The sequence below is a fragment of the Nannospalax galili genome, unplaced genomic scaffold (assembly GCF_000622305.1).
Source record: "Nannospalax galili isolate Female #2095 unplaced genomic scaffold, S.galili_v1.0 scaffold371, whole genome shotgun sequence".
Lineage (NCBI taxonomy): Eukaryota > Metazoa > Chordata > Mammalia > Rodentia > Spalacidae > Nannospalax > Nannospalax galili.
Genome location: NW_008331606.1, coordinates 1187478 through 1211639, shown reverse-complemented (window position 1 = coordinate 1211639; position 24162 = coordinate 1187478). Strand labels below are relative to the sequence as shown.

The window sequence follows — 24162 nt, the reverse complement described above, 5'->3', positions numbered from 1 at the left end:
GTGTCAGGGAACTCAAACACCAAGAATGGAATACCATTTGAGAGGAATCAGAGAACTTTGGGGGTTCGAATTTCCATACAACGTTATGGACCTAATAACTATTGGCACCTAGCAAAGTGCTGGCTGTTCCACTAAATGCTTTTTGAATGGACATAGTACTGCAAACAAATCCCTCCTCTAAACACAGCAGACAGCTCCCAGCCCTGCCAGCAGGGGGCAAACATCTGGCTATTTCCCTCAAATGTGGGCCATTTCAAAAGGACTTCCCCATAGCCCAGAGCAAACAGGAATTTCTTTTTGGACTCTTGTCCAATCCTCTTTGATTCTTTCTCCAAAATGAAAACAAATTTAGTAGCTTCGCAAAAGTATCAAGTATACTGGGGTTGGAGTACATGGTAAAAGGATGACTTTATTTTATCAGCTCTCCCCACCTGACTGCCGTTTGTCATTCTCCAAGCACACAAAGATGAATTCAGCAGAAACTTTCCAAGACCAGAGGGTACTATGTGCCTACTTAGCTGATGTATGATGGCAGAAACCTACTGCCCTCCCTGACTGGAAATCAAGTCACTGGTATCACTGTAACACAGTGGCAACATCTATGCTAGAATTAATTTTCAAAATGGCACTGCAAACTCCATTAGCAAGAGCCTCGCACCATAGGGCCTGCTCTAAAACCTCTTGTGTACGTGCCATAAACTATGTTCACTTGTATCTATTAACACTGAAGTTGTGTGGCTTGATGGTTACATTTTTTTAATCTCTCTCTCTCTCTCTCTCTCTCTCTCTCTATATATATATATATATATATATATATATATGTCCATGGTTATGTGTGAGTGCACATATACCACAGTGCACGTGTGGAAGTCAGAGGACAACCTCAGGTGTAGGTCCTCTCCTTCCACCTTATATGGACATGGGGTCTCTCTTATTGGCCACTGTATCATGTACCCCAGGCTAGCTGGCCTGAAAACTTCTGAGAGCTTCTCCTGCCTCTACGTCTCGTTTTTACATGGGTTCCAGGGATCCAAACTCATTTCATTAGGCTTGCATGGCAAGCACTTTTTACCTGCTGAGCTGTTTTCTGAACCCCCTCCCCCTTTTGAAACAGGGTCGCATGTAGCCCTGGTTAGCCTCAAACTGTACATGTAGCCAATTGCCATGGCTTTCTGATTCTCCTCCCCCTATCTCCCAAGTGCTAGGATTACAGGCGTGCACCACCACACCAGGTTTATACAGTTCTGGCAATCAAACCTAGGCCTTCTTGCATGCTAAGCAAGCATCCTAACCAACTAAAATACATTCTCAACCCTGGCTTGATCATTAACTATGTAACAGGTCAGAAGCAAGCCATAATCTTTCTGAGCCTCAGTTTCCATATCTATAAGTGGGAAGAATATAATTCCCATCCCAGGAATAGTAGGAGATGAAATGAGGTGAATATATATCCTTCTATAAAGTGTTATAAAGAATAAGGCATCATTATTACAGAATTTCACGGCAAGGTCTGTAGGTAGGGTCATGACTGTGTGCTCTATCTCTCCCATATGACTGAACACCAGTCATATCACACAGAAGATCAGGATATCAATGAATCAACTGCAAACACAGTTTCTACCACTTGTGAAATGAAGGGATTCCGATTCATGAGATCTCAACTCATCTCCCCCAAACTTGACATGGATTCTCATATGTGAAACTGCCAAGGGCAGATGCAGATGTAGGAGTCATCATTCTAGTATGGAGAATTGGCTATAGCATATGTAGAGCTCTTAAGCAGCCAGCTGTTGGAGCTGGAGAGATAGCTGTTCAGTTAAGAGCCTTGCTGTTTTTGTAGAGGACCTGGGTTTGGTTCCTACTACCCACATGGTGGCTAACCACTGTCCATACCTCCAGTTCCAAGAAGATCCAAAATCATCTTCTGGCTTCTGCCAGCACTGTACACATGTGGTTCAGTTACATTACATGCAGGCAAAACACTTATATACATAAAATACACATAATTATTTTGGGGACAGGGTCTCACTATGTAGCCCTGGCTAGCTGGAACTCACTATGTACATCAGACTGGATGTAAATTCAGAGATCCATCTGCCTCTGCCTCCTAAGTGCTGGGAGTAAAGGTGTGGGCCACGAGGCCCAGCCTTAAATTAAAAAAAAAATTAAAGAATCCAGCTGCCACACTATCCCGTTCTTCCAACTAGCCTACTAATGGGATCCCATCATCTGTCCAAGAAATGCAGAGCTACATGGTCTCTAATGACAACTCCAGCAAGAACACTTGCTTTTAACCCAGAGCTTTTGATGTGTAAAGTTTGGGTTGAAGGAAAAGACGGTATAAAACTGTGCCTTGTGAGGACCACGGGAAGCATGGGGAAGCCACATTACAGAGTTGAATATGACAGGAAAATAAGAGGCTCCCTATTCCATCTACCCAGGGCAGAGGAAGCTCTGGAGTTTTTTCAGTTGCAGAGAGCACAAGCTTTATGCTAGTCCACAAAAGCACAGATAGTGAAGGTGACAGGTGTGTGAATGGAAGTGGGAAAGGAAATAGCCAAGCACGGGATGAAAGGAAAGGTCATGAGGATCAGGTAGGAGTAGGGTGACCTGCCTAGTTTGGCCACTTCCTGCTTTTCAGATGTTTACCTGAAAGACAGGTAGTAGTAGTAAGCGAGACTGGAACTTTCTAAAGAGAGAGATGTTAATCACGAAATTCGTACATGAAGATGTTATTATTAAATCTGGAGGGAAGGGACCAGACCATGTGCCAAAACCAGTGGCCACAATGTAAAACTCCCAAACACATTTAGAGAGGGAGAGTGAATAAACAGTCTCAGCTGCCCCCTAAACAAGCAAGATACCTTGATTACTACAGATGTGCCAACAAATGCTAGCTAGGTCTCTGCCACAAATGCCATGGAGACTTTTCTCCCTACTTGTGCACTGGGTGGCAAATGTAACCAAGCCACCCAAAGGTCCTTCTGATTTCAAGAGCTGATAGCTCTAGAGAAGTTCCCAAGTTAGGAAATCAGCCTTCATTAGAGAAGATCAGGTGATACAAATGTTCCTCTTCATCCTAGTAAGTGGCTGAGGCCGATGGTTTGACAACTCATTCGTGATCGATCCATTATGGTTCTGGCAAAAGAAAGGGAAAATTGCCCCACTCGTTCAGACAGTTGATGAAAATGAGCTCAATTACTCTCGAGTGTAGGGACAGGTATCATATGCAGCTCTACTTAAACACAGTCAGAAATGAGGTTAAACCTTCTTTGCTTTATAGATGACCCAGAATCTATTGCCTACTCGATGTGATGTTATTTTGTTTTAGCTAATAAGGGAGCTGTACATATTTATCAGCAGCTCAGAGTGAACACACTATAAGAGACTATTAATTATTGCTACAAGGGGAAAGTTCAGAGAATAAGGAGAGACATGTTCTGAGGAATCCAGAAATGAGTCTTTTGCTTGACTAGAAGTCTAGTATAGAAATGGTCCTGAACCGTACTTAGTCTTCCCCTCCATGATCATATTGTATAGCATTTGACATGGCCAAAGAAGGTCTGGCTTTCTCTCTATACTGCCTGCTTTCCCAGCTTTCTGAGGACCAACAAACAACATGCCACCTTATGTGACCTTAAAACTTTACTCTGCTTCTAAACACTACTGTGGCTTTAATTAAGAAAGCAAAGTTCTGTCTGCTTGTACTTGTTTTTCTGTTGATCTGAGTGAGCCACTATGTTTCATTTTAGTTTATAGGCAGAGGCATCCCAGGCACAGCAGCCAACGCCTTCCTTATTTGTTTTAAGACAGGGTCTCACCATGTAGCTCAGGCTGGCCTCAAACTCTCTATCCTCTTACCTCAGCCTCCTGAGTGCTGGGATGGCAGGCTTGTACCACCACACTTAGCTCTCCTTTTTCTTTAGAATTTTTTTTTGATTTTTGTAAATTTTTAAGTATGTGTATTCATGTGTCTCTGTATGTATATGTGTATGTATATGCCACATGAGTGCAGGTGCCCTCAGAGGTCAGAAGAGGGCATCAGATCCCCTGGAGCTGGAGTTTATAGGCAGTTGTGAGCTACCAGATTTGAGTGCTGGGAACTGAACTTGGATCCACTTCAAGAGTAGTACATATTCCTGGGGCTGGAGAGATGGCTCGGCAGTTAAGAGCTCTGGTTGCTCTTGCACAGGACCCGAGTTCAGTTCCCAGAACCCACGTGGCAGCTAACAATTGTCTGTAACTCCAGTTCCGGGGGATCTAATGCCCTGTTCTGGCCTCGCTAAGCATTCCATGACATGGGTGCACTTATATACATACAGTCAAAACACTCACACACATAAAATAAAAATAGTAAATATTTTAAAAGACTATTACATGCTCTTAATGGCTTAGCCATCTCTCCAGCCTCTCTGTGGTTCATCTACTTTTTAAAAAAATCTGTTTTTATTTTATGTGTATGAATGTTTGCCTGCATATGTGTATGTGTATCATATGTGTACAGTGCCTATGGAGTCCTGAAGAGGACATTGAGTCCCCCTGGAACTGGAATTACAGACGGTTGTGAGCTGCCATGTAATTGCTGGGAATCCAACCAAGTTCTCTGAAAGAACAAGTGCTCTTAATTGCTGAGCCACTTCTCCAACTCCCTTTCTTTTTGAACTCTCTTTCCCAACTCTCTTTCTTTTTGAACTCAAGACTCTAAAAGAAGACGAACCTATAGTCTCCAAAGATTTGACTCCTTCAAGCCAACCAGGGAATTCCTTAACATGATAGTGGCCCATGCCAAGAATGTCACCATGGTTTAGATGTCCATAAGAAAACAGAAGACTGACAGGTGTGGTGGCGCATGCCTTTAATCCCAGTACAAGGAAGAGGGAGGTGGATCTCTGTGAGTTCAAGGCCTGCTCGGTCTACACAGTGAGTTACAGGCCAGCTGGGGCTATAGGAAGATCCTGTCTCAAAAGACTAAAAAGAAAAAAGAAAAAAGAAGACTTAGGTCTCCAAGTCCTCAGCTCAGGCTAGTTTAAGTTCATTCCACCTCAATTCAAAGCAACATATTCAGCCTATCTAGTATCACTCCCTTAAAGAAGATCAACTCTGAGCCAGGCGTGGTGGCACAGGCAAGCCTTTAATCCCAGCACTCTGGAGATAGAGGCAGGTGGATCTCCGTGAGTTCAAAGACAGCCTGGTCTACATAGTGAGTTCCAGGCCAGCTGAGGTCTACAGGGAGACCCTGCCTCAAAAGAACCAAAAAGAAAAAAGAAAGAAAAAATAAGATCAACACTTGAAATGCAAAAAATTAAATAAAAAATATGCATTGAAATAAAAGTTTTAAAAAATAGCCACATATTCAAGCTGGATCACAGGGACCTCTCTGTGACTGCCGGAGACCACAGCACCGAGCTTCCATGGGTCCGGAGGCATTCATCTGGCTGAGAGCAGGTGATATGAATGCCACAATGCTGGAAGGGTCCCAGAAAGTGACCTCACTATAGGGACAGCAACCCTAGCAAGCTTTACCTGCCCTCCCTTTCCGCCGCTGCTCTTCTTCTTGCTCCGTCAGGTACTCCCCAGTCTGATATTTTCGGCTCTTCTGCCGTCTCCGTTTCTTTCTCTTCAACAAGCCCTCTTCCTCATCTTCCTCCTCCTCTTCATTGGTGTCCCACATTTGCCGGGCAGCCTCTGTTCTCCAGGGCATTTCTCGGGCTCGCCACAGATGTCTGCGGCCTTGGCTCAGCAGGGTCTTGTCCTGGGCATGATGGCTGCGGTACTGGGTGTCCCTTTGGGTCTTTCTCACCTTTCGCCTCTTAGCTGGGGTGGGAGCCACCTCCTCTTCTTCCTCTGTAGGGAAGACTTCCTGGCTTCCCATGTCACCATCCGTCACACCAGCAAAAGAGCTACAGATGCTTCCTGTGGATGAGATATATAGAGGACATTCAGGTGTTTCTTCAAAGGACTAAGTATGACACAAATGCCTCAGACTAGGAATTTGAAGGTCTGAGTTCAAGTTCAGGCTCTACCAATTAGTAATGGTATGTTTGCCTCACAGGACTGTTCTGGAGTTCAAATGAAATCTTTCACCCTTAAGTACTTTACAGAGTCCAAAGTATACAACTTTGAAGTACTAAAAACACCTTATTGAGCCATGGTACAGAGTTACTTGAATTCATTTTAAACTCTAGTTTAGTACTGATCAGGAGGCAAACACAAAAGAGCTACAGGTCTCCACTGTTTGGGAAATGGGAGCTGAGGACACAGGAGGAAAGACTGGTATCACTCCCCCCAGCCCTTCTCACTCTCTGGTCACACCAATCTGGCTGACAGAACCACCCTGGCCAAGTAGAATCATTACAAAAAAAGTATCTCTGGCCAGGCGTGGTGGTGCACGCCTTTAATCCCACCACTTGGGAGGCAGAGGCAGGTGGATCTCTGTGAGTTCAAGGCCAGCCTGGTCTACATAGTGAGTTCCAGGACAGCTGGGGCTACAGGAAGACCCTGTCTCGAAAAGACCAAAAAAAAAGAAAAAGTACCTCTGACAGAGAATCAAGGACTCCCGTTCCTATGGTATAACCTGGCTCAGGCATGCCCAAATGCAACACAGTAGGCCCTCTTTGATTAAAGTGATCCCACCTCCTTACAGAGTTGCCAAGAGTTCAAGGTTGAGTTTTCGCTCTTATCTCTGCCCATCTACTGCAGCTGTTGTTCACTGCTGGAAAAGCCATGTACCCTCTCCACTCCTGATCACCCAAGGACAGATAGGACCTTTCCTATCCTCCTGGGTCACCTTTCCAAGAGGTTATTTTCTCTCCCTGCTCATCCTCAACTCTACTAATAACAAAAGCACAATCCTAAATTGGCCTGGTTTTGTACTACAGGAGACTTGACACCTTCCTTGGAAGCAATGCTACCATCTTTCTCCCAAAGTCCATCTGTTAACTCAGCAATCCCTAGACTCCAGCAAAGTCAGCAGAAGAAAGAAATAGTTGGAGAGAAACAGAACAGCCCTTGATCAAAGCTTTAAGTTGGTCAGGCTGCTTAAAGACAGCAACTTTTCACTAAATTTTGCATTATATGGACCAGGCAAGGAACAAAGTGTTCTAGTTAATCTAATATCCTGGTTAATTTTGAATCACCACAGAGATCACCAATTTCCAAAGAATCAAATACAGTACAATGTGTTTAACAGGAAAATGGGACTGGCCATAATATAATCGCTCTTTGATGATTCATAGGACACTTAAGGATTTTGTGAGGCCTCCAGGCCATCATTGTAAGCCTCAATTACCATAGAGCTCGGCATGTGCTGAGGCACCAGTTAAGGTGTCAGATCATTGAATTTTTTTTAGGCTCTGCTTCTCCATTCCCTCCAATTTGCATGGAAATCTGAATGAATCAAGTCAACTACCTCTGTCCTGTGTACCAATGTACCAACATAGAGCCAGCAGAAGAGGCCAAAAGCTGGAAAAGACTATCTTCTTAAGATCCTAGACCAATACAAGTAGTTCGGTGAATCAAAAACGATTGTGCCAACCCTGACAATTTTGATAATGCCTGTCACATAAGGCAATGAGACTGAGGCCTAAAGGTTAAATGTCTGTGCCTGGGATGAGTCCCAATAACCATGAGATGCAAAGTATTGAACTAGAGTATACTTCTTGAGTGGCAGAGGACTTTGTCTTTCTTCTTTCCACTTTTGGCTTTTAACAGGAGATCTCAATCCCTGATCTAAAAAGCTAAGCAAACAGTCCTATAATTGGGGGTAATGTCCTCTGCCTGCTCTTGTCTCTGCCAAGGGCCTGGCATCTTTGCAAACAAAGACAAATTCCCAACTCTCTACGTGTACCAACGGCAAAATCATTTGACTGTGTGTTTACCTCTCTTTTCACAGAAGATACCAAGGCAAGGGCATCACCTTAGTGTCACTTACCAGACTGACTACGTGTCCGGGTGCTCAGAACCACAGGAATGAAGTCACGAAAACTGCTCTTTGCTTTCTTTTCCAAGGAACCTGGAGTAATGTATGGATTAAGGGCAGAAGGCAAGACTATCACAATTAGAATTTACAAATCAGAAAGCCCACCTGGGCTGTTCAAATGGGAAAATCACAAGGTTTGTGTTGACCCTGCAGTTACCCTGGCTTATCCCAACTGACACCCCTTATGACTATCACTACATATCTCTTTTGAGGAATGAGCATTTTCCCTGGTAATTTTTGAAAACCGGGAGTTGGGTCATTTTTGCTGACACCAATAAGGGCAATACACAGAATCAATTCAACCTTCCAAAAAGTAGGGAGCTACCGAACCTTTGTTAAGTTCTAACTGAGCTGGAGTTCATCCATCCCATAGATGAGAAACTTCTATGGATCTCAGCAAGGTGAAGTGGGAAGCTGTAGACAGAGGGGAACTGGTATCTAAGAACAGACTAGAAGAAGCAGGTCATGGCCAATGAACAAGACCATGAATATGGACTACTGTGGCCAGAAATGCCTGGTTCTCTCTCTCTCTTGAAGGCACTGAGGGACCATTTATTGGGCAAAGCACACAGGTCAATTATACCTCATCATTATCCTAAACATTCTAGATCTCCTTAAATTATAAGAAAGGTCTAGGACATCTCTTAAACCCTTTCAGCTAGCTAAGCTAACCAGCTACGTGTTTCTGTCTTTTAGAATAGGAGTTTTACAACATACAAAAAGGCAGATAAAACAATGAAATGAATCTCAATTCTGCTGTTTTTGTCTAAGTATTCCTATAACTGCTTCTTCTTTGAGCCTAGACCTCACCTCAGGCAAAAGAGCTGATGACTCTGTTTTGGGACTGCCATCTGTTTTGTCTGCAAACCACCTTGTTTGATGTTCAGCCTTCAGGGTATGTGCTCTAGTGTAAGGGGCCAGAACACATCCCCCTCTCTGACACTTGACTTCAGACTTCAGAGGTATCAAGTCTATCTCCATTCCATAATGAGAAAGGCTCACTTTTCTAGTCAATCTCTTAGCTCCCCCTCCACATAAAATGCCACTGGATCCCTCTGAAGCCCAGGCCAGAGAGACATGGCCTCTGGGGCCTACCTTCCTCATGGCCATCGGCTCGTTTTCCTGGAGACTGGGACTCTGGTTTTGCTGGCTTGCGGTGCTTGTGCTTTCCCCTGACTCCATTGTGCTCTTTTCCTGACTCTGAAGCCCCCCTAGGGCTTTTCTTGGTGGGTTCCTGGGGGTCTCCAGGCAGCTTCCAACACTGTGCAAAGGTAGAAAGAGTCAGGTCTGAGGTCAGTGCTGCTTCTTAAGAATACTCTCACAGGGTCAAGCCACATGCCTATTTCCGACACATGGACATGAGCAGCCCAGAGCTGGGGCTAGAAGTGGTAGTATCCCAGGACCCATTGGGCTACAGAAGCTCTCCTGGACTGAGCTGAGTGCTCTCACTGGTCCCTCCATGCATATACACCACAGCATCATGTTAAAAAGGTCTATAGAATGCATATTCATAGCCCCGGAACACACATCCAAAGTCATTTTAGAAGGTGCAAGGTCAGGCCCCATACTGTGTACTCAAACACAAATAGACAGGCATTAAACAAAAATGCCTCTTCTGCAAACTGGTGACTAAGTAGTACAAATAACTTCACTATGCATAGGATTGACATCAACAATTGACAGTCATTCTCAGTACAGGCAAGTCAAGAAAAACTACTTGTTTTCATATGTCAGTTAATACCAGAGAATAGATTCAACGAAGGTAAGAAGAGAAACACTATAAAGAAACAATTCCCATCTCCCTATGAACACGATGAGAAGGTCTGGGCATAGTTATTAAGATCACTTTACACTCTGTAGCACTTTCAACTTTTCAAAAGGTTCTCATCTGTATCATTTGATTTTATCATCCCAACAACCCCAAGAAAGAGCAAAGGTTCCTGCCCCTCCCTCCCCCCCCAAATTAGAGCCTCTACTCATTAGCGCTCAATAATCTCTTTCCCTATTCTCCATCTCTTCCTTGGCTCTTTCTGCTCACTCTCACGCCCACCTACTGCTAGGGTCATCAGCTTACACACTGCGAGGAACTCCATCTAACAGCTCGGTTCTCACAAGCTTTGAATCTCTTCATGCCACTAAATAAGAAATAGGGTAAAGTATGGGGTTCCAGTATCATAGATATAGGGTAATGAGTTTTAAGAAGACAGGAAGCATTAAACCTATTTGAAGTTGCCGAACGTGGCGGTGCATTCCTTTAATCCCAGCACTCAGGAGGCAGAGGCAGGCGGATCTCTTTGAATTCAAGGCTAGCCTGGTCTACATAGCAAGTTCCAGGCCAGCTGAGGCTACAGGGAGACCCTGTCTCAAAAATACCAAAAAAAAACCCTACTTGAAGTTGTGTGATACTTAACCTTAGTGTGTCAATATGAGTTGATTGAGAAGCACCTAGATTACTATAACATAACTGTGGCTATATCTATTTTTTCCAGAGAGAATTCACTAAAGGAGGAAGACCTGCCCTAAATATGGATAGGACTATATGATAGTAGGTCAAATTGCTTGCTAAGCAAGCATGAGGAACTGAGTTTCATCCCCAGAAAAAAAAAACAAAAAACAAAAAACTAGGCACAATAGTGCAGGCTTTAAATCCCAGGACTGGGGAGGTAGAGATAGGCAGATCTCCATGAGCCTAGCCTAATAGGCAAGCCCCGGGTCCTAGTGAGTGAGAGACCCCGTCTCAAGAACCAAGGTGGATAGCTATTTAGGAACAAAAACCAAAGTTGACCTCTGGCCTGCACATGTATCTGCAAAAATGAACACAGAGAGAGAGAGACAGAGAGAGAGAGAGAGACAGAGAGAGAGAGAAAGAGACAGACAGAGAGACAGAGAGAATAAGAAAATGAGAGCCCACTATTGCAGATATACATTCTCTTCTCTTCTTTTTTCTCCCTCCCACCTTTTGGCTGCCATACACTATTCTGATTCAGTACACACTACATTCTCCCCACCATGAGGGACTAAAATGTCTGAAACCACAAGCCAAAACAAAACAAAACAAAACAAAAACCTTCCTCCCTTAAGTTGTTTGCTCAGATACTTAGTCACAGTGATTAAAAAACTAACATAAGTGTTTTCCCTTAAATACATCCATCTCACCATCTAGAAGAGTATCAAAGTCTAGTTCCAGCTAAGGGGATGGCAGACACCTCACTGACGGGATATTTTGGGGAAGGAACTTTCAACAGTCCAGGCATAGGGAGTCCCCATTACCCATCAGATTCCAAGGACTGCCCCCAGCTGACGAACTCAGCCTGCTTATTCAGCAGAGAACTAAGTTGAAATTCAAGTTCATTTTCTCCCTTTACTTACCGCCAGTTCCTATAAACCAAAGTGTTAGGAGAAAGAAAGACCTATGAAGGAAAGAGGAAGATAGAGAACGGTTGCTGAAAATCTGACCTTCATCTGGGAGCCACCATGTAAAGGCAGGCAGATCTCTGTGAGTTCAAAGCCAGCCAGAGCTACACAGTGAGACCCTATATTTAAAAAGTCTGACCTTCAGGTATGGCCAGAGGAAAATTCTTCTAAGTCAGGGGGGGGGAATAAAGTGAAATGCACCTAAATTCAAACATGTGCTATCTATTTCTGAATATCATTTTTTGTTGTCTCTTTCAAGTACAGACCATTAACTGTTGCTTCCTAAGAGAGACAAAACAAGTAAGACAGAACACTCAGAAGGGATTTCTGTATCTTCTTCAAGGGCAGCAGTGAAGCAAAAAATATATGATGCACTCCAGTTTACATGAGAAGTTGCAAGAATGGAAAAATCAAGAAAGATCAACATTTGGGTTAATAACAAAGTTTTGAAATACTTTTCAAAGAACAAACTAAAGTACACTCAGCATCAAATGAAGCATAATTCTTAGACAGACGAGATGGTTCAGTAGGTAAAGGTGCTTACTGCTAAACCTGATGATCTGAGTTCAATCCCTGGCACCCACATGGTAGAAAAAGAGAACTGGATCCTGAAAGCTGTCCTCTAACCTCTAACCTATATGTGTGTGGCAGGCAAGTACCCACACATACGCACATATACACACAAAATAAATACATAAAAACGTAATAAAAACATAATAAAAGAAGCATGAATTCAAGCAGGTGCCAGGAACCTATTCTGCCTGTTGGCCATACCAGGAAGGTGCTATTTTGAATTAAATCCTAATCTTAGTTTGCTAATCAATCACTTCTTTCTTACGAAAATGGGACCTAACAAAATATCTAGATTATTTGGTTTCTAAATGGGCAAAAATGATAGTAAATGCTGATTGCCCTCTCCCCATCCTGTAACTTTATTCTCTATCTTGGGCATTTGTCAATGTGCCCAGTGAACTGTTCATCTCATATAGGAAGGATCATCCCTACCAGTCATTAAGTGAACACTGGCAAAACATAAGCCCCTCGAGGGCAAGGACCATTTGTTTGTGATACTAATAACAAAAGCAGCCTCTAACACCAATTGAGCACTTAACTATATACCAAATATTATTTTAAGCACTTTATATAATTTCATTTAATCATAACAGCTTTACTGAGCTATGCCATAAAATTCACTTATTTACATGTACACTGCAATTGTTTTCAGTACAAAGAGTTGTCCAACTATCACCATTTGCCTAGTACAGGAACTTTCTCATCACTGAATGGAAACCCTGCTTACATACCCATTGACTGGTAACTCAGTACATCTCCCATCTTCCCCAGCCCTAGGCAACTACTAGGCTACTTTCTATTTCTGTGGATACCCTTATTCTGGACATTTCATATCAACATCTCATTTATTCTTTCCAACAACCCTATGAATGAGTACTAGTATTTGTCTCATCGCAGAGATGAGGGAAATGAAGACAAGAGAGATTAAGTAGCTAGCTTAATCAATGCTCCATATCACACAACTAGGAAGAAGCAGGGCCAAAATTCAAGCTCAGTCTCTGTGCCTGGCCCCAGAGGACATGCTTTTCTCCAATCTACTACAGCACCCTCCTGAAGGTGCTGCATGGCAGAGACTGGCAGAGGTAGCTATTCAACAACTATCAGCTAAACATCCAGTGAAATTCTTGCAGATAAAGGAGACTGAGAGATAGTTTAGAGCCCAGGAGACCAGAGTTGTACTACCAATGCTGCCATTTAGCAGCTATATAACTTTGAGTAACATCTTCTTCTGAGCCTTTTGTTTTCTCTCCTGTAAATTGAATGCAGCAGCATTTACCACATAGGATTATTGTAAAGATTAAATCATATAAGTTTGCAAAAAGCACTTCCTATATGGCAGTTCAACAGTAACAACTCTGACATAATTACAGCTACCACCAAGGGCAGAGATTGCAGTTAACCTGACCTACTATATTATAACCTAGGATCCTGCTTTGTATTTTCTCTTTGTGGATGCGATGTCACTGAATGAAACCTACTTAAACTGTATGCCAGAAAAATGATAATGAGTGCTGGTTGCATGGAAAGGCACATACACACATGGACACCCCCTCCCCAATCCAACTGGAAGGCTTATTACTAGAACTTCCAATGGCCCCAAACATTGAATGACTGTTAATTTCCACTGTTTCAAGCATCATCGATCTCAGGAACCCCTCAGGAAGATCCAAGGATTCAAGTTGACTGAGTGCTCCAACACTTTGCCCAGAACTGTCCCTGTCCATAGCCTATTATGAACCAAGACCCAGATGCCTATCTGCCTTATCTGCCATAGTCCTAATATGTCAAAACCCAAAGCTGGCACCTCAAGCATGAAAAGGATATGAAGCTGGGGCATTAGTCTAGGAACCACATGAGCTCTGACTCCACAAGACCAAGCAAATCTTGAAGAGACTCTCCCAGTGGCACACAGAATAACCTTATCAAAGGCTCTTCTCCTCCCTGGCCCCAAACTCCCAAGGCCAGTGGTCAGTCATTTGTTAAAGGACAAGAAAAATTGGTTCCTCAGGGAAGAACCTGTGGCTGATTTCCTTTACCAATACCACCTTCTGCTTTCCAACCTTATCTAGGACAATGGCTTCCCTGGCCTCCCAGGATAAAATCATTTCCTACATCCTACAGAATGATCCAGCCCCTCTCCAGGTGAAAATACCAACACACAGAGAATATGAGTTGGAAAGAGAAAGCGCGGAGCTGGAGAGATGGCTCAGCAGTTAGAGTACTGACAGCTCTTGGAGAGGACCCAGGTTTGATTCCCAACACCCACATGGTGGCTAACAAGCGAGCTAACTCCAGTTCCAGGGGAATCCGACACCCCCTTCTGACCTCCGTGGGCATTGCATGACACAAGTGCACTTACGCACATGCAGGCAATACACTTATACACATAAAATAAAAAGAATAAGTAAAATTTTTTTAAAAAAGGAAAGGGAAAGCCTTCCAATCATCAATGCAGTTCACACAGCTGCTGCTCAAAAGTACTGTCCAGGAGTGGGGATGGAGTGGGTCTGTCAAATGCAACAGACCAGGAGGATCACTCAGCCACTGCAGTGGCACTCACCTTGGATCCCAGGGAACTCCGGACCATGGGCTTGTCTTGTGGCTGCTGCTGCTGTTCCTCCTCGCCTTCCTTTTCTTTCCCACACTTCACCTTCTTTTGTGGCAGAGATTCTGTGTCTTCATTTGGCTGCCACTTGTTCTTGCAAGTAAAGACCCCAACACTTTCCCGTTTCACTCGAGCTTGCCCAGCCTTAGCCCGAGCTTCAGCCTGGCCCCTCTGAGGAGCTGCTTGAAGACCATCAGCCCGGAAACAGTTAGCTAAATTGAAGACCACATCACCATCCATCTTCTCCATTTTCACCCGCCCCAGATCCACTTGACTTCCAAGCTGGGAAAGCTCTGTGCTGGAGCCCCTCTTGCTGCTTGGAACCACGTCTAAGATGAGTTCCTTAGGGTGGCTGTCATGAGGTAGCAAAGGCAGCTCAGGCATCTTGCACAAGTTCTGGGGGGTGGCCAGGACCAGCTCGTGGGACATATAGGTAGCTAGCACTTGGTTCTTAGGCTTTGTGTCTCCTGCCAGCTTCAGGCCACAGGCTGCCTGGGGGCCTTCCATCTTAGGAGTACTATCAGAGCAGTGATGGCTCTCTGACTCCTCAGGTCCCTGATTCACTCCAATATCCCCACCACTGGGCTGAACAGACAGTGCCAGGGTCCCTGTCTGAGGGCTGAGAGTCAGGAGGACAGGACTGACTTGTTCTTCATAAGGCTTGGCAGCAATTCGACAAGTTTTGTTCTTTGAGACAACATCCTGCTCTGGAGCAAAGGGGCCCCCAGGCCGTGGCTGCCCCTCAGGAAGCCCGTGAACTGCTTCACTGGAGCCAAGAGTTGGCACACCAGAAAACTCAGAAACAACGCTGGTGGGCCTGATGGGCACCCCTTGACTAGGGTTTAGTTGCCCAGCACTGGAAATGCCAATGGAAAGCAGAGATGTTTGGTGGTATGGTGACCAGCCAACAGGCAGGACCTGGGTGCTGGTAGGTTTTCCATTGACAGAACACCGTGGGTACATATTTGCCAGCCCTGTAGGTTTCCACAAAGACATCTCCTTGGTTTGGCATCCCGGAAGTCCAGGGGCAATGCGAGCTGGGGTATAACGGGGTTTGACTGTGCTTGGCTGTCCCTCAGTACCAGGCTGGCTACCTTTCTTGCTGCACGTGGCACCAGTGCTCTTAGGCTCTCCTTGATCGATGATGGAGATGGGTTCCTGCTTGGGGAGATGGCGGGGGTCTCGGGTGAGGCCCAGGTTAGGGTCCTTGTTCAGCAGCAGGGATGCAGGCACTGGGTTGGCCACTCCCACGTATGTGCCAGGGATGGTGCTGATCAGTGCAGTTGAGTTCTTTACCCAGGTGCTTGGGTCTCCATTCCTCACCATCTCAGGAAAGATAACAAAGGGTGAGGAAGTGGAGCCCAGGCAGGAAGTGACATTGCTGCCAGCAGCCTGGGTTGTGCGCTGAGACCTAGACAGAACTGTGGAGAGGAGGGCCTTGCTGCTGGTATGCACAGGGGTCAACACGGGCATAGGAGGTGTTTTACGCTGGTTCGGCAATGGAAGCTTCTGGCGGTTGGACTTGGAGGAGAGATCAAGAGGCATCTCGCTGCACTCGGGTGGAGAAGCCATCTCTCGCTCCAGCTGTGGAGGTGACTTGAGAGGAGAGAAGGTAACCGAAGTCCCTTCTGTTTGCTGCTCAGTGCTACCAGGCATCTTGGTGGGATGCGATGGGACTGAGCTCCCACTGGGGGCTGGCAGCAAAGGCTGTGAAGTTGGAAGTACCTTGGCAGAAGGAGAGGTGAGGGAGGTATCTGCCAGAGGCCCAGGGACCCCATCAGGGGCAGGCTGGGTGGTAGCACTGCCAGTCGGGGAAGTGCAGGAGAGCCTGTTCACCTCTAGAGAGACCAACTTTGAATCTGAAGTCAAGGGCCGGGCCACAGAAAATGCATATGGGTAAGATCGGAGCTCTGGGGAGGCCAGTACACCTGGGAGGCACCTGTCCTGCAGGTAGGATGGCAGGACTGGGAGCGTAAGAGTGGAAGAAACTCCCAAGGTAGTTGGCAGTGTGGCCACACTGAGTGGCTGCCCACAACTTGGAGGTGGGATGTATACCAGTGGCTGGTTAGGGGTCAGCACTGTCCCTGGCTGAAAAGGCAGGGGCACTTTTTGCATAGCTGGTGCCTGAGCTGCAGGAAAACATACTCGACTCAAACTGAAGGAGGCCGGGATGGGTGCTGAGGTGGGGATGGCAGCTGGTGTGGCAGCCGGCATGGGTGTGGGGGCTGGAGTAAAGATTGGGGCTGGGGTGGGTGCAGGCACCGGTGTAGGAGCAAAGGCAGGAATCAGGGTGGGGGTAGAAGGTGGGCCAGAGGATGGGGTTGGAGTGGGCATCGGCACAGATGGAGGGGCAGGAGCTGCTGGAGGCGTGGACGCTGGCATGGGAGCCAGAACTGGAGTTGGGACAGAAGCAAGGACCAAAGTGGGAGCTGAAGGAGGCACAGGAGCTTGGATCAGAGCCAACGGAGGTGCAGAAACAGAGACTGAGAGAGGAGTGGGAGCAGGAGCCGACAGGGGCACTGGGACTGAGGGGGGAGCAGACACTGGTACAGGCACCAACACAGAGGCTGAGACAGAGAGGGGGCTTGCATCAGAGATGAGAGTGGGCACTGAGGGCGGTGCTGGAGCCAGAGTGGCCACTGGTGCCAGGGGAGGGGAAGGAGCTGAAGCCGAAGTGGCAACTTGGACTGGAACTAGTCCTGAGTGGGGCACTGGGGCTGGGACAGAAAGGGGAACCTGGAATGGATCTGGAACTGATGGGGGCACAGAAGCTGACCCAGGAGCAGGGGGGCAGATGGGCGCCGGCAGAGGATTGAAGTTAGTGGTAACCAGAGGCAGGGTCCCTTCCACAGGGACTCCAGTTCCCAGAGTTGCCAAAATGAAAGTGTTCTTCTCCCCAACGCCGTGCCGAGTGTCCAAAGCCTTTACCCCGGCTGGCGAGCAGTCAACCTGTTTGCTCATTTGGGTACCTAGGGGAGTCCAGGAGCAGTTGGCCCTGCTATGGCTGGCCTCAGCGCTGTCAGGAGTGGGCAGCTTGAGTCCGTCTCCTGAGCTGCTCAGTGGCACCAGGAGGCCCTCAGCCTCTGCTGCATTCCCAACATAGTCCATTTTTGGCTGAGGGTCATCAGGCTGATCTTCTGACTTGTGCCCAAGTTTTTCTGTTGCACTGCCATCTGGGTTTGGCCCCCGGGCATTGCTGCCACTTCCAACTGCTGTGAGCTCCACCTGCAACGACAGTACAGCATGTTCATCTTAGCAAGCTCCTGGTAGTTGATGCAAGGCTCCTGAGGCCCCTGAGAGGCAACTGCTGGTAATCTCTGCAACTCAACCAACTGGGTCTTAGCAGAAGCCAAGGACAGGGAACCTACCAATTTCTGTCTTACCTAGAGCAACTCCTGAGAAATAATCTATCTCTTCTTACTCCCCTTCTTATGATGCAGGCCAGACACATGGCCCGAGAAGCTCACATTTTGGTGGGCAGCGTGTGGCAACACACAGCTCCTTACCTTGGAAAAACTGCTGCTGACACAAAACTCCTGAGATCCAAAGTGTTGGCAGTCACCTGTCGTGGACTCCTCATCAGAAAGAGGTGCTCTTCTGGCATGGAAGACACAACCATTAAAGGAACATAAGGCTGTCTTAGTGCCATCAATGTTTTCTCTAGAAGGCCCTCTGCCTGTCTGGTTTCCCACAAAACCCTCCTCTCTGATTTCTCATGGTGGCCTGGGGAGGGGGGTTACAGGGTCCTAGGAAGCTTGACGAGGCAAAGCGGATCCTCCACATGCAGGTTGGTCAATTCCTGAAAAGGAGCCTGGTCTGACTAGACTTACTGGGCTGCTAATCTTGCTTTCTGGGGTTCTTGGGAGAAGTGGGGATGAACTCTACCTTGGCATCTTCTTTTCCCCGGAGCTTACTCGTCAACTTGACCATCTAATCTAGGATGTACAGGGCATTGCCCAAAGGGGAGAGAGAGATGACCCACAGGCCTCAAAGGCATGCAGATTGATTTTACTTTAAATCCAATGTTATTTCAAGTCAATATGAGAAGCTGGTTAAGGTGCTATATTAGGGCAAATCTCTTTCAAAGCAAATCACTACTCCCACTGTGTTTTGAAGTCTAGTCCAAACCTGAATCACCTCTTCACCTGACAGGCCTGGCCTACTTATAGCCCATACACATTTACTAGCACATGCAATGACACTGATTTAAGGCCCCCAGTCACTGGTCACTAAAAGGCTCTTTAAAAATATTATTTCCCAGCTGGGCGTGGTGGCGCACGCCTTTAATCCCAGCACTCAGGAGGCAGAGGCAGGTGGGTCTCTGTGAGTTCAAGGCCACCCTGGTCTACATAGTGAGTTCCAGGACAGCTGGGGCTACAGGGAGACCCTGTCTCAAAAAGACCAAAAAAAAAATATTATTTCCCAGGACTGGGCTTGGTGGTACACATCTTTAATCCTAGCATTTAGGAGGCAGATGCAGGCAAATCTCTGTGAGTTTGAGGCTAGCCTGGTCTACATAATGAGTTCTAGGTCAGCCAGAGCAACAGTGAGGCCCTATCACAAAAGAAAAATACTACTTCTAATCAGGCACATGTCCTAATCCCAGCACCTGAGAGGTGGAGACAGGAGGGTAAGGAAAGGCCAGCCTGGGCTACAAGGAGATCCTGTCTTTAAAAAAAGCTAAAGGAATGCTGGGTGTGGTGGCGCATGCCTTTAGTCCTCATGAGGCAGAGGCAGGTGGATCTCTGTGAGTTAGTGGCCAGCCTGGTCTAAATAGTGAGTTGCAGGCCAGCTGGGGCTACAGGGAGACCCTGTCTCAAAATGACCCCACCCCACAAAAAAACTAAAGGACATTGGGACATTTCTCCTTTTTTTAGAGTTCTACACGGCTCTAGCCAGCAGCCTTTCTCATAATTCACTGGTGGGAGCACCTCCCCCCCCACCCCCTTCAGCCTCTCTGCATCACTACATTCTCTCCCTTCCCAAAGAGAGGCCCTCAAAGTCACAGACTTCAAGTTCAGGTTGGTATAAGCCATAGGGAAGGGCTTAAGGCCAGAGGGCTAGGTTCCAAAGGAGGAAAAATCAACTGTATCCTCCACCCAAAAATTTTTCTCTAAATTAAAGGTAAAAATCTTCAAAAATGGTACATTTGACAAAAAACAAACAAAAAAGGATCAGACTGGGAAGGTGAAGTTGGAAGACAAACACCCACTCCAAGTTTGGTGTTTTAAGTGCAGCAAGAACACCTTACCCCTGTGCTAGGGAGGGCAGTCTTTTGGGTGGGAGTAGCCCAGGTGGGTGTGACTGTGGAGGAGGTGGGGTCATAGAATAAAGCTGTGGCAAGTTTTCTGGGTGGAAAAGGCACAAGACTGCTGTGCCTGCATTGCATTTAGGTTTGTCTCCCTTCTTTGGAGCCTCTAGCCAGAACTCTAATATAGCCCCTGAAGGAGTCATCCCTGGCCTCACCAACCACTGTAGTCTAAGGGTATTTGGGATGCCTGCAGCCAACTCTAGGAGCACCCTGCTAATAATACCCTCCCTCCCACTGAAACAGGGACACCCAAATTGTACCTGGGGCAAGAGAAGCAAAAAAAGGCAAGGGGATCACGGCAGGCCTCTCCCCATCTTTTCAGGGTTCCAGAAGGGGCTAATCAAGGGGGAAAGGCTTGTCCCCTTTAAAAGGCAGCTAGGATGGCAGAAGTGGGAGGGTTCCACTGCTGGAAATGACTGTTGGTAACAAACAGAAATGACTGTAAGGCAAGGGCTTTGGAGGCAGTTAGAGGGTCTTGAGGAAGGGGAAAAAGGGAGGGCCCCAGGGAAAGGGAAAACATACTTTAACATCAACTCCTGAGAGACCAGAAAAGCAGGACCTATATGTACTCAGCCTTGGGCAGGGGAAGCATGTTCTGACTAGAATCACCAGGGATGCTTCAGGGGGAGAACAGTGGTGGTGAGGGGAAACAGCAGTAGTCCCTACTTCTAGAACTCCACATTGGAAGGTGAGATTTGTTTACATTCTTTCCCCTCCTGACTGCTCCCCTTCCCCCTTGGTGGGCTCCTACCAGGCCTGAAATCTTACTTAAAAGCAGAAACCCTGCTCTTGCCAGCAAGCAATCGCCAGAGAAGCCCAGAGCCAGACAGAGAAACTCTAATGGTGACAGCAGAAGCAGCGGCTCTGGCTACTCCAGTTAGGCTTCTGCCTCAGTGCCAGGCCCCCAAGCTCCAGTAAAACATGTGCGATGATGTTTCAAATCCTCTGAGCAGGACGCAAAGCTGAGCAAATATTTAAACCGCTCCACTGAGAGAGAAGCCTGGGATACAAATGGATTGCCAAGTTGGGGGGGGGGGGAACGACATGACCCGACTGGGTTAACTGAGCAAGGTTATGATGAGGCAGGGGAAGGCAGGGGCCAAAATAGGCTCCAATCAGGACTGAAAATCAATTCCACTGTTTCTGTACCACAAAATTGTAGGCTGGTATGCTCAAGGCTTTGTTGAATGTAACGAGAAACAGGCACCAGGGGCTGGAGAGATGGCTCAGCAGTTAAGAGCACTGGCTGCTGTTGCAGAGAACCTGGGTTCAAATCCCAACACCCACATGGAGGCTAACAACAGTCCATAACTCAAGTTTCAGGAGATCCAACACCCCCTTCTGTCCACTGTGGGCACTGCATGACACGGGTACACTTACATACATGCAGGCAATGCACTCATTCACATAAAATAATTAAAAATAAAAATAAACAAAAAAAACAAGCACTACTCTTCAGGGCTGTTTTTCTAATAATTACAGACTAATACCACCATCACATTGGACCTCTTTTGGTTCCTGTTGAGCCTGGACAACTCATGAGAGAAATAACCAACACAGCAGATATAAGGCACCTTACATCCCAGCCCCTGTCTTTCCTGTCCAGAGTCCCACTACCCCTCCAGGAACCCTTTCACTCCAGCCACTCAAGCCAAAGCCTTCCCCAAACACCCAGGGCAATGCAGATATAGACCTTCACCTCAAACTCTTAGTCATGCCTCCAGCCTGGGCTCAGATGACATTGTCCCCCCATACACGCCAGGAAATGTATCATTTTGCAACTAGACTCAATAAGAGCTGCACATGCCACTCAACAGAACTTACTAGCAATGTACCAAGACTTCCTGTTTACTCTTACTGTGTTGAATTAATGCTTATTGAATGAAGGAATGAATTAATGCTAGGAAGCAAGCAAGTAGATTTAGCTGGAGTTTGACTAAAGCTATCTATACACCCTGTTTGTTGTCCTCAACTATAGCTGACCAAGCTGGGCAGATTTCTACACCATAACTTTAAGAGTTCACCCCCAAATGCAGCTTTATATGCTCAATTTTTAAGTTCCACAAGTTGGAAAAAGATAGGGGTAGGTATTTTTTACATAAGAGTGAAGCTGGGCTTAGGAGGCTAAGGCAGGAAGACTGTCCTGAGTTCAAGGGTAGCCTGAACTACATAACGAGAATCTGTCTTTAAAATATGTTTTTGTCCTTTTGTTAGAGACAGGGTCTCCCTGTGGCCCCAGCTGTCCTGGAACTCACTATGTAGACCAGGCTGGCCTTAAACTCACAGAGATCCACCTGCCTGTGATTAAAGGCGTGCGCCATCACACCCAGCAGGAAGACTGTCCTGAGTTCAAGGGTAGCCTGAACTACATAACGAGAATCTGTCTTTAAAATATGTTTTTGTCCTTTTGTTAGAGACAGGGTCTCCCTGTGGCCCCAGCTGTCCTGGAACTCACTATGTAGACCAGGCTGGCCTTAAACTCACAGAGATCCACCTGCCTGTGATTAAAGGCGTGCGCCATCACACCCAGCTAAAATATGTTTCGCCTGCATGTATGTAAGTGCACCCATGTCATACAATGGGCCAAGGAGGTCAGAATAGGGTGTCAGATTCCCTGGAACTGGAGCTATGGACAGTCGCTAGCTGCCATGTGGATGCTGGGAATCAAACCCCGGTCCTCTGCAAGAGCAGTCAGTGCTCTTAACCGCTGAGCCATCTCTCCAGCCCAAGAATCTGTCTTTAAAAAAAAAAAAAAAGGAAAAATCGGGGCTGGAGAGATGGCCCAGTGATTAAGAAAACTGGCTGATCTTGTAGAGGACGGAGGTTCAGTTCCTAGCACCCACATGGCAGCTAACAACTGCATTTAACTCCAGTTCTAGAGGATCAGATTCCCTTTTTTGGACTCTGCAGGCAAATCAAAGGTCCACTTACATACATGCAGGCAAAACACTCATACACACAAGATTAAAATAATAAATACTGCACGACATGGGTGCACTCACATACATGCAGGCAATACACTCATACACATAAAATAAATAAAATATTTAAAAAATAATGAATACATCAAAAAAAGAAAATACAAAACAAAATGCTACCAGGCGTGGTGGCACATACCTTTAGTCCCAGCACTAGGGAGGCAGAGGCAGGGGGATCTCTGTGAGTTCAAGGCCAGCCTGGTCTACACGGTGAGTTCCAGGTCAGCTGGGGCTACAGGGCGACCATGTCTCAGAAAGATCAGAAAAAAAAGAGGCCAAAAAAAAAAAACCACAGAGAGTGAAATCACATTTCAGAAATCAGCTGTAACATAGCCTAGACAGTGACAATGTGTGGATAAGATCAGAAGTGGACATGCTTAAAAGGTCACTGTAACTACTAGGCATATTTGGTAATTTAACATCCCAAGAAAAGTCTGTAAAGAAAGGGTATATAGCATAGACAGTGAACTAAGGTAATTTGTCTGTCCACTGTTTCTTGTTTTAGCTAATTTCTTAGGTTAGGAAACAAAATGTTTGGCTAGGTTTTAGGCTAGCCTGAGCTATATAAACAGGGTCCTGCTCATGTAACTCAGGCTAGCCGAAAACCTCATGTGTAGCCAGGTTAATCTTGAACCCCCAGTCCTTCTTCCATAGTTTCCTGAGTACTGGGATTATAGGTATGAGCAACCATGCCCACACGCAGGTTGTGTGCTAGCTCCTTAAAGGCTCTGGTCATCTACATCAGCCTCAACTACTTACAACTAGACCAACATAGGCTATTAGTGCACACTCACACAAATCACCACTATCACCCTGTCTTGCCAAAGATCATCTCTTAGAATTATCTAAGGACAAACTTCATACACAAAGAGAAATATATTTCTTCTGCCTCCCCAAAGAATTTTATCTTATTTTCATTGGTCTCGACTTTTGTATTCTAAAATTAAATTCCTTTTAAGTCCATCTCTAACTTGTTCCTCAGTACAGGAAACATTAAGCTACCAGACACTAATGGTTTAAGAAAATAGAAAAGGTCTATTCTCCTAACCTTAATCTCAGAAAAATATATACTTTTCTAGTTAGGAACAAAAGAAAAGAAAAAGATTAAAAAAAAAAAAAACACGGAGCTGAGGGAGGGTGTAGTTCAGTAGTAGAACACATGTTTAGCATTCATGAGTCCCAGGAGTCCATCCACAGCACCACAAAAATAGTATTTAAAAACAGAGACAGTCATTCCTTTTCCCTTCAAAATTACCGATATCCCTTTTCCCAATGCACAAATTTTCTTACATTTAATTCAAGA

General features: G+C 46.0%; 1 protein-coding gene across 7 annotated transcripts in view; it reads right to left on the bottom strand.

Moving 5' to 3' along the window:
* The window catches only part of Bcorl1 (BCL6 corepressor like 1), a 71397-nt gene that overhangs the window by 24801 nt on the left and 22434 nt on the right, over nt 1-24162 (bottom strand). For 6 of the 7 annotated variants that reach the window (XM_029560415.1, XM_008826717.3, XM_029560417.1 and 3 more), the window contains 5 exons: nt 18077-18167; nt 14526-17795; nt 9074-9239; nt 7931-8011; nt 5524-5913 (listed from right to left, as the gene is read on the bottom strand). In XM_029560415.1, coding sequence (XP_029416275.1) covers nt 5524-5913; nt 7931-8011; nt 9074-9239; nt 14526-17795; nt 18077-18167 — 3998 coding nt within the window. Of the gene's footprint in view, nt 1-5523; nt 5914-7930; nt 8012-9073; nt 9240-14525; nt 17796-18076; nt 18168-20141; nt 20298-24162 lie in introns of all 7 variants that reach the window. The other variant, XM_029560418.1, reaches the window with a different exon arrangement.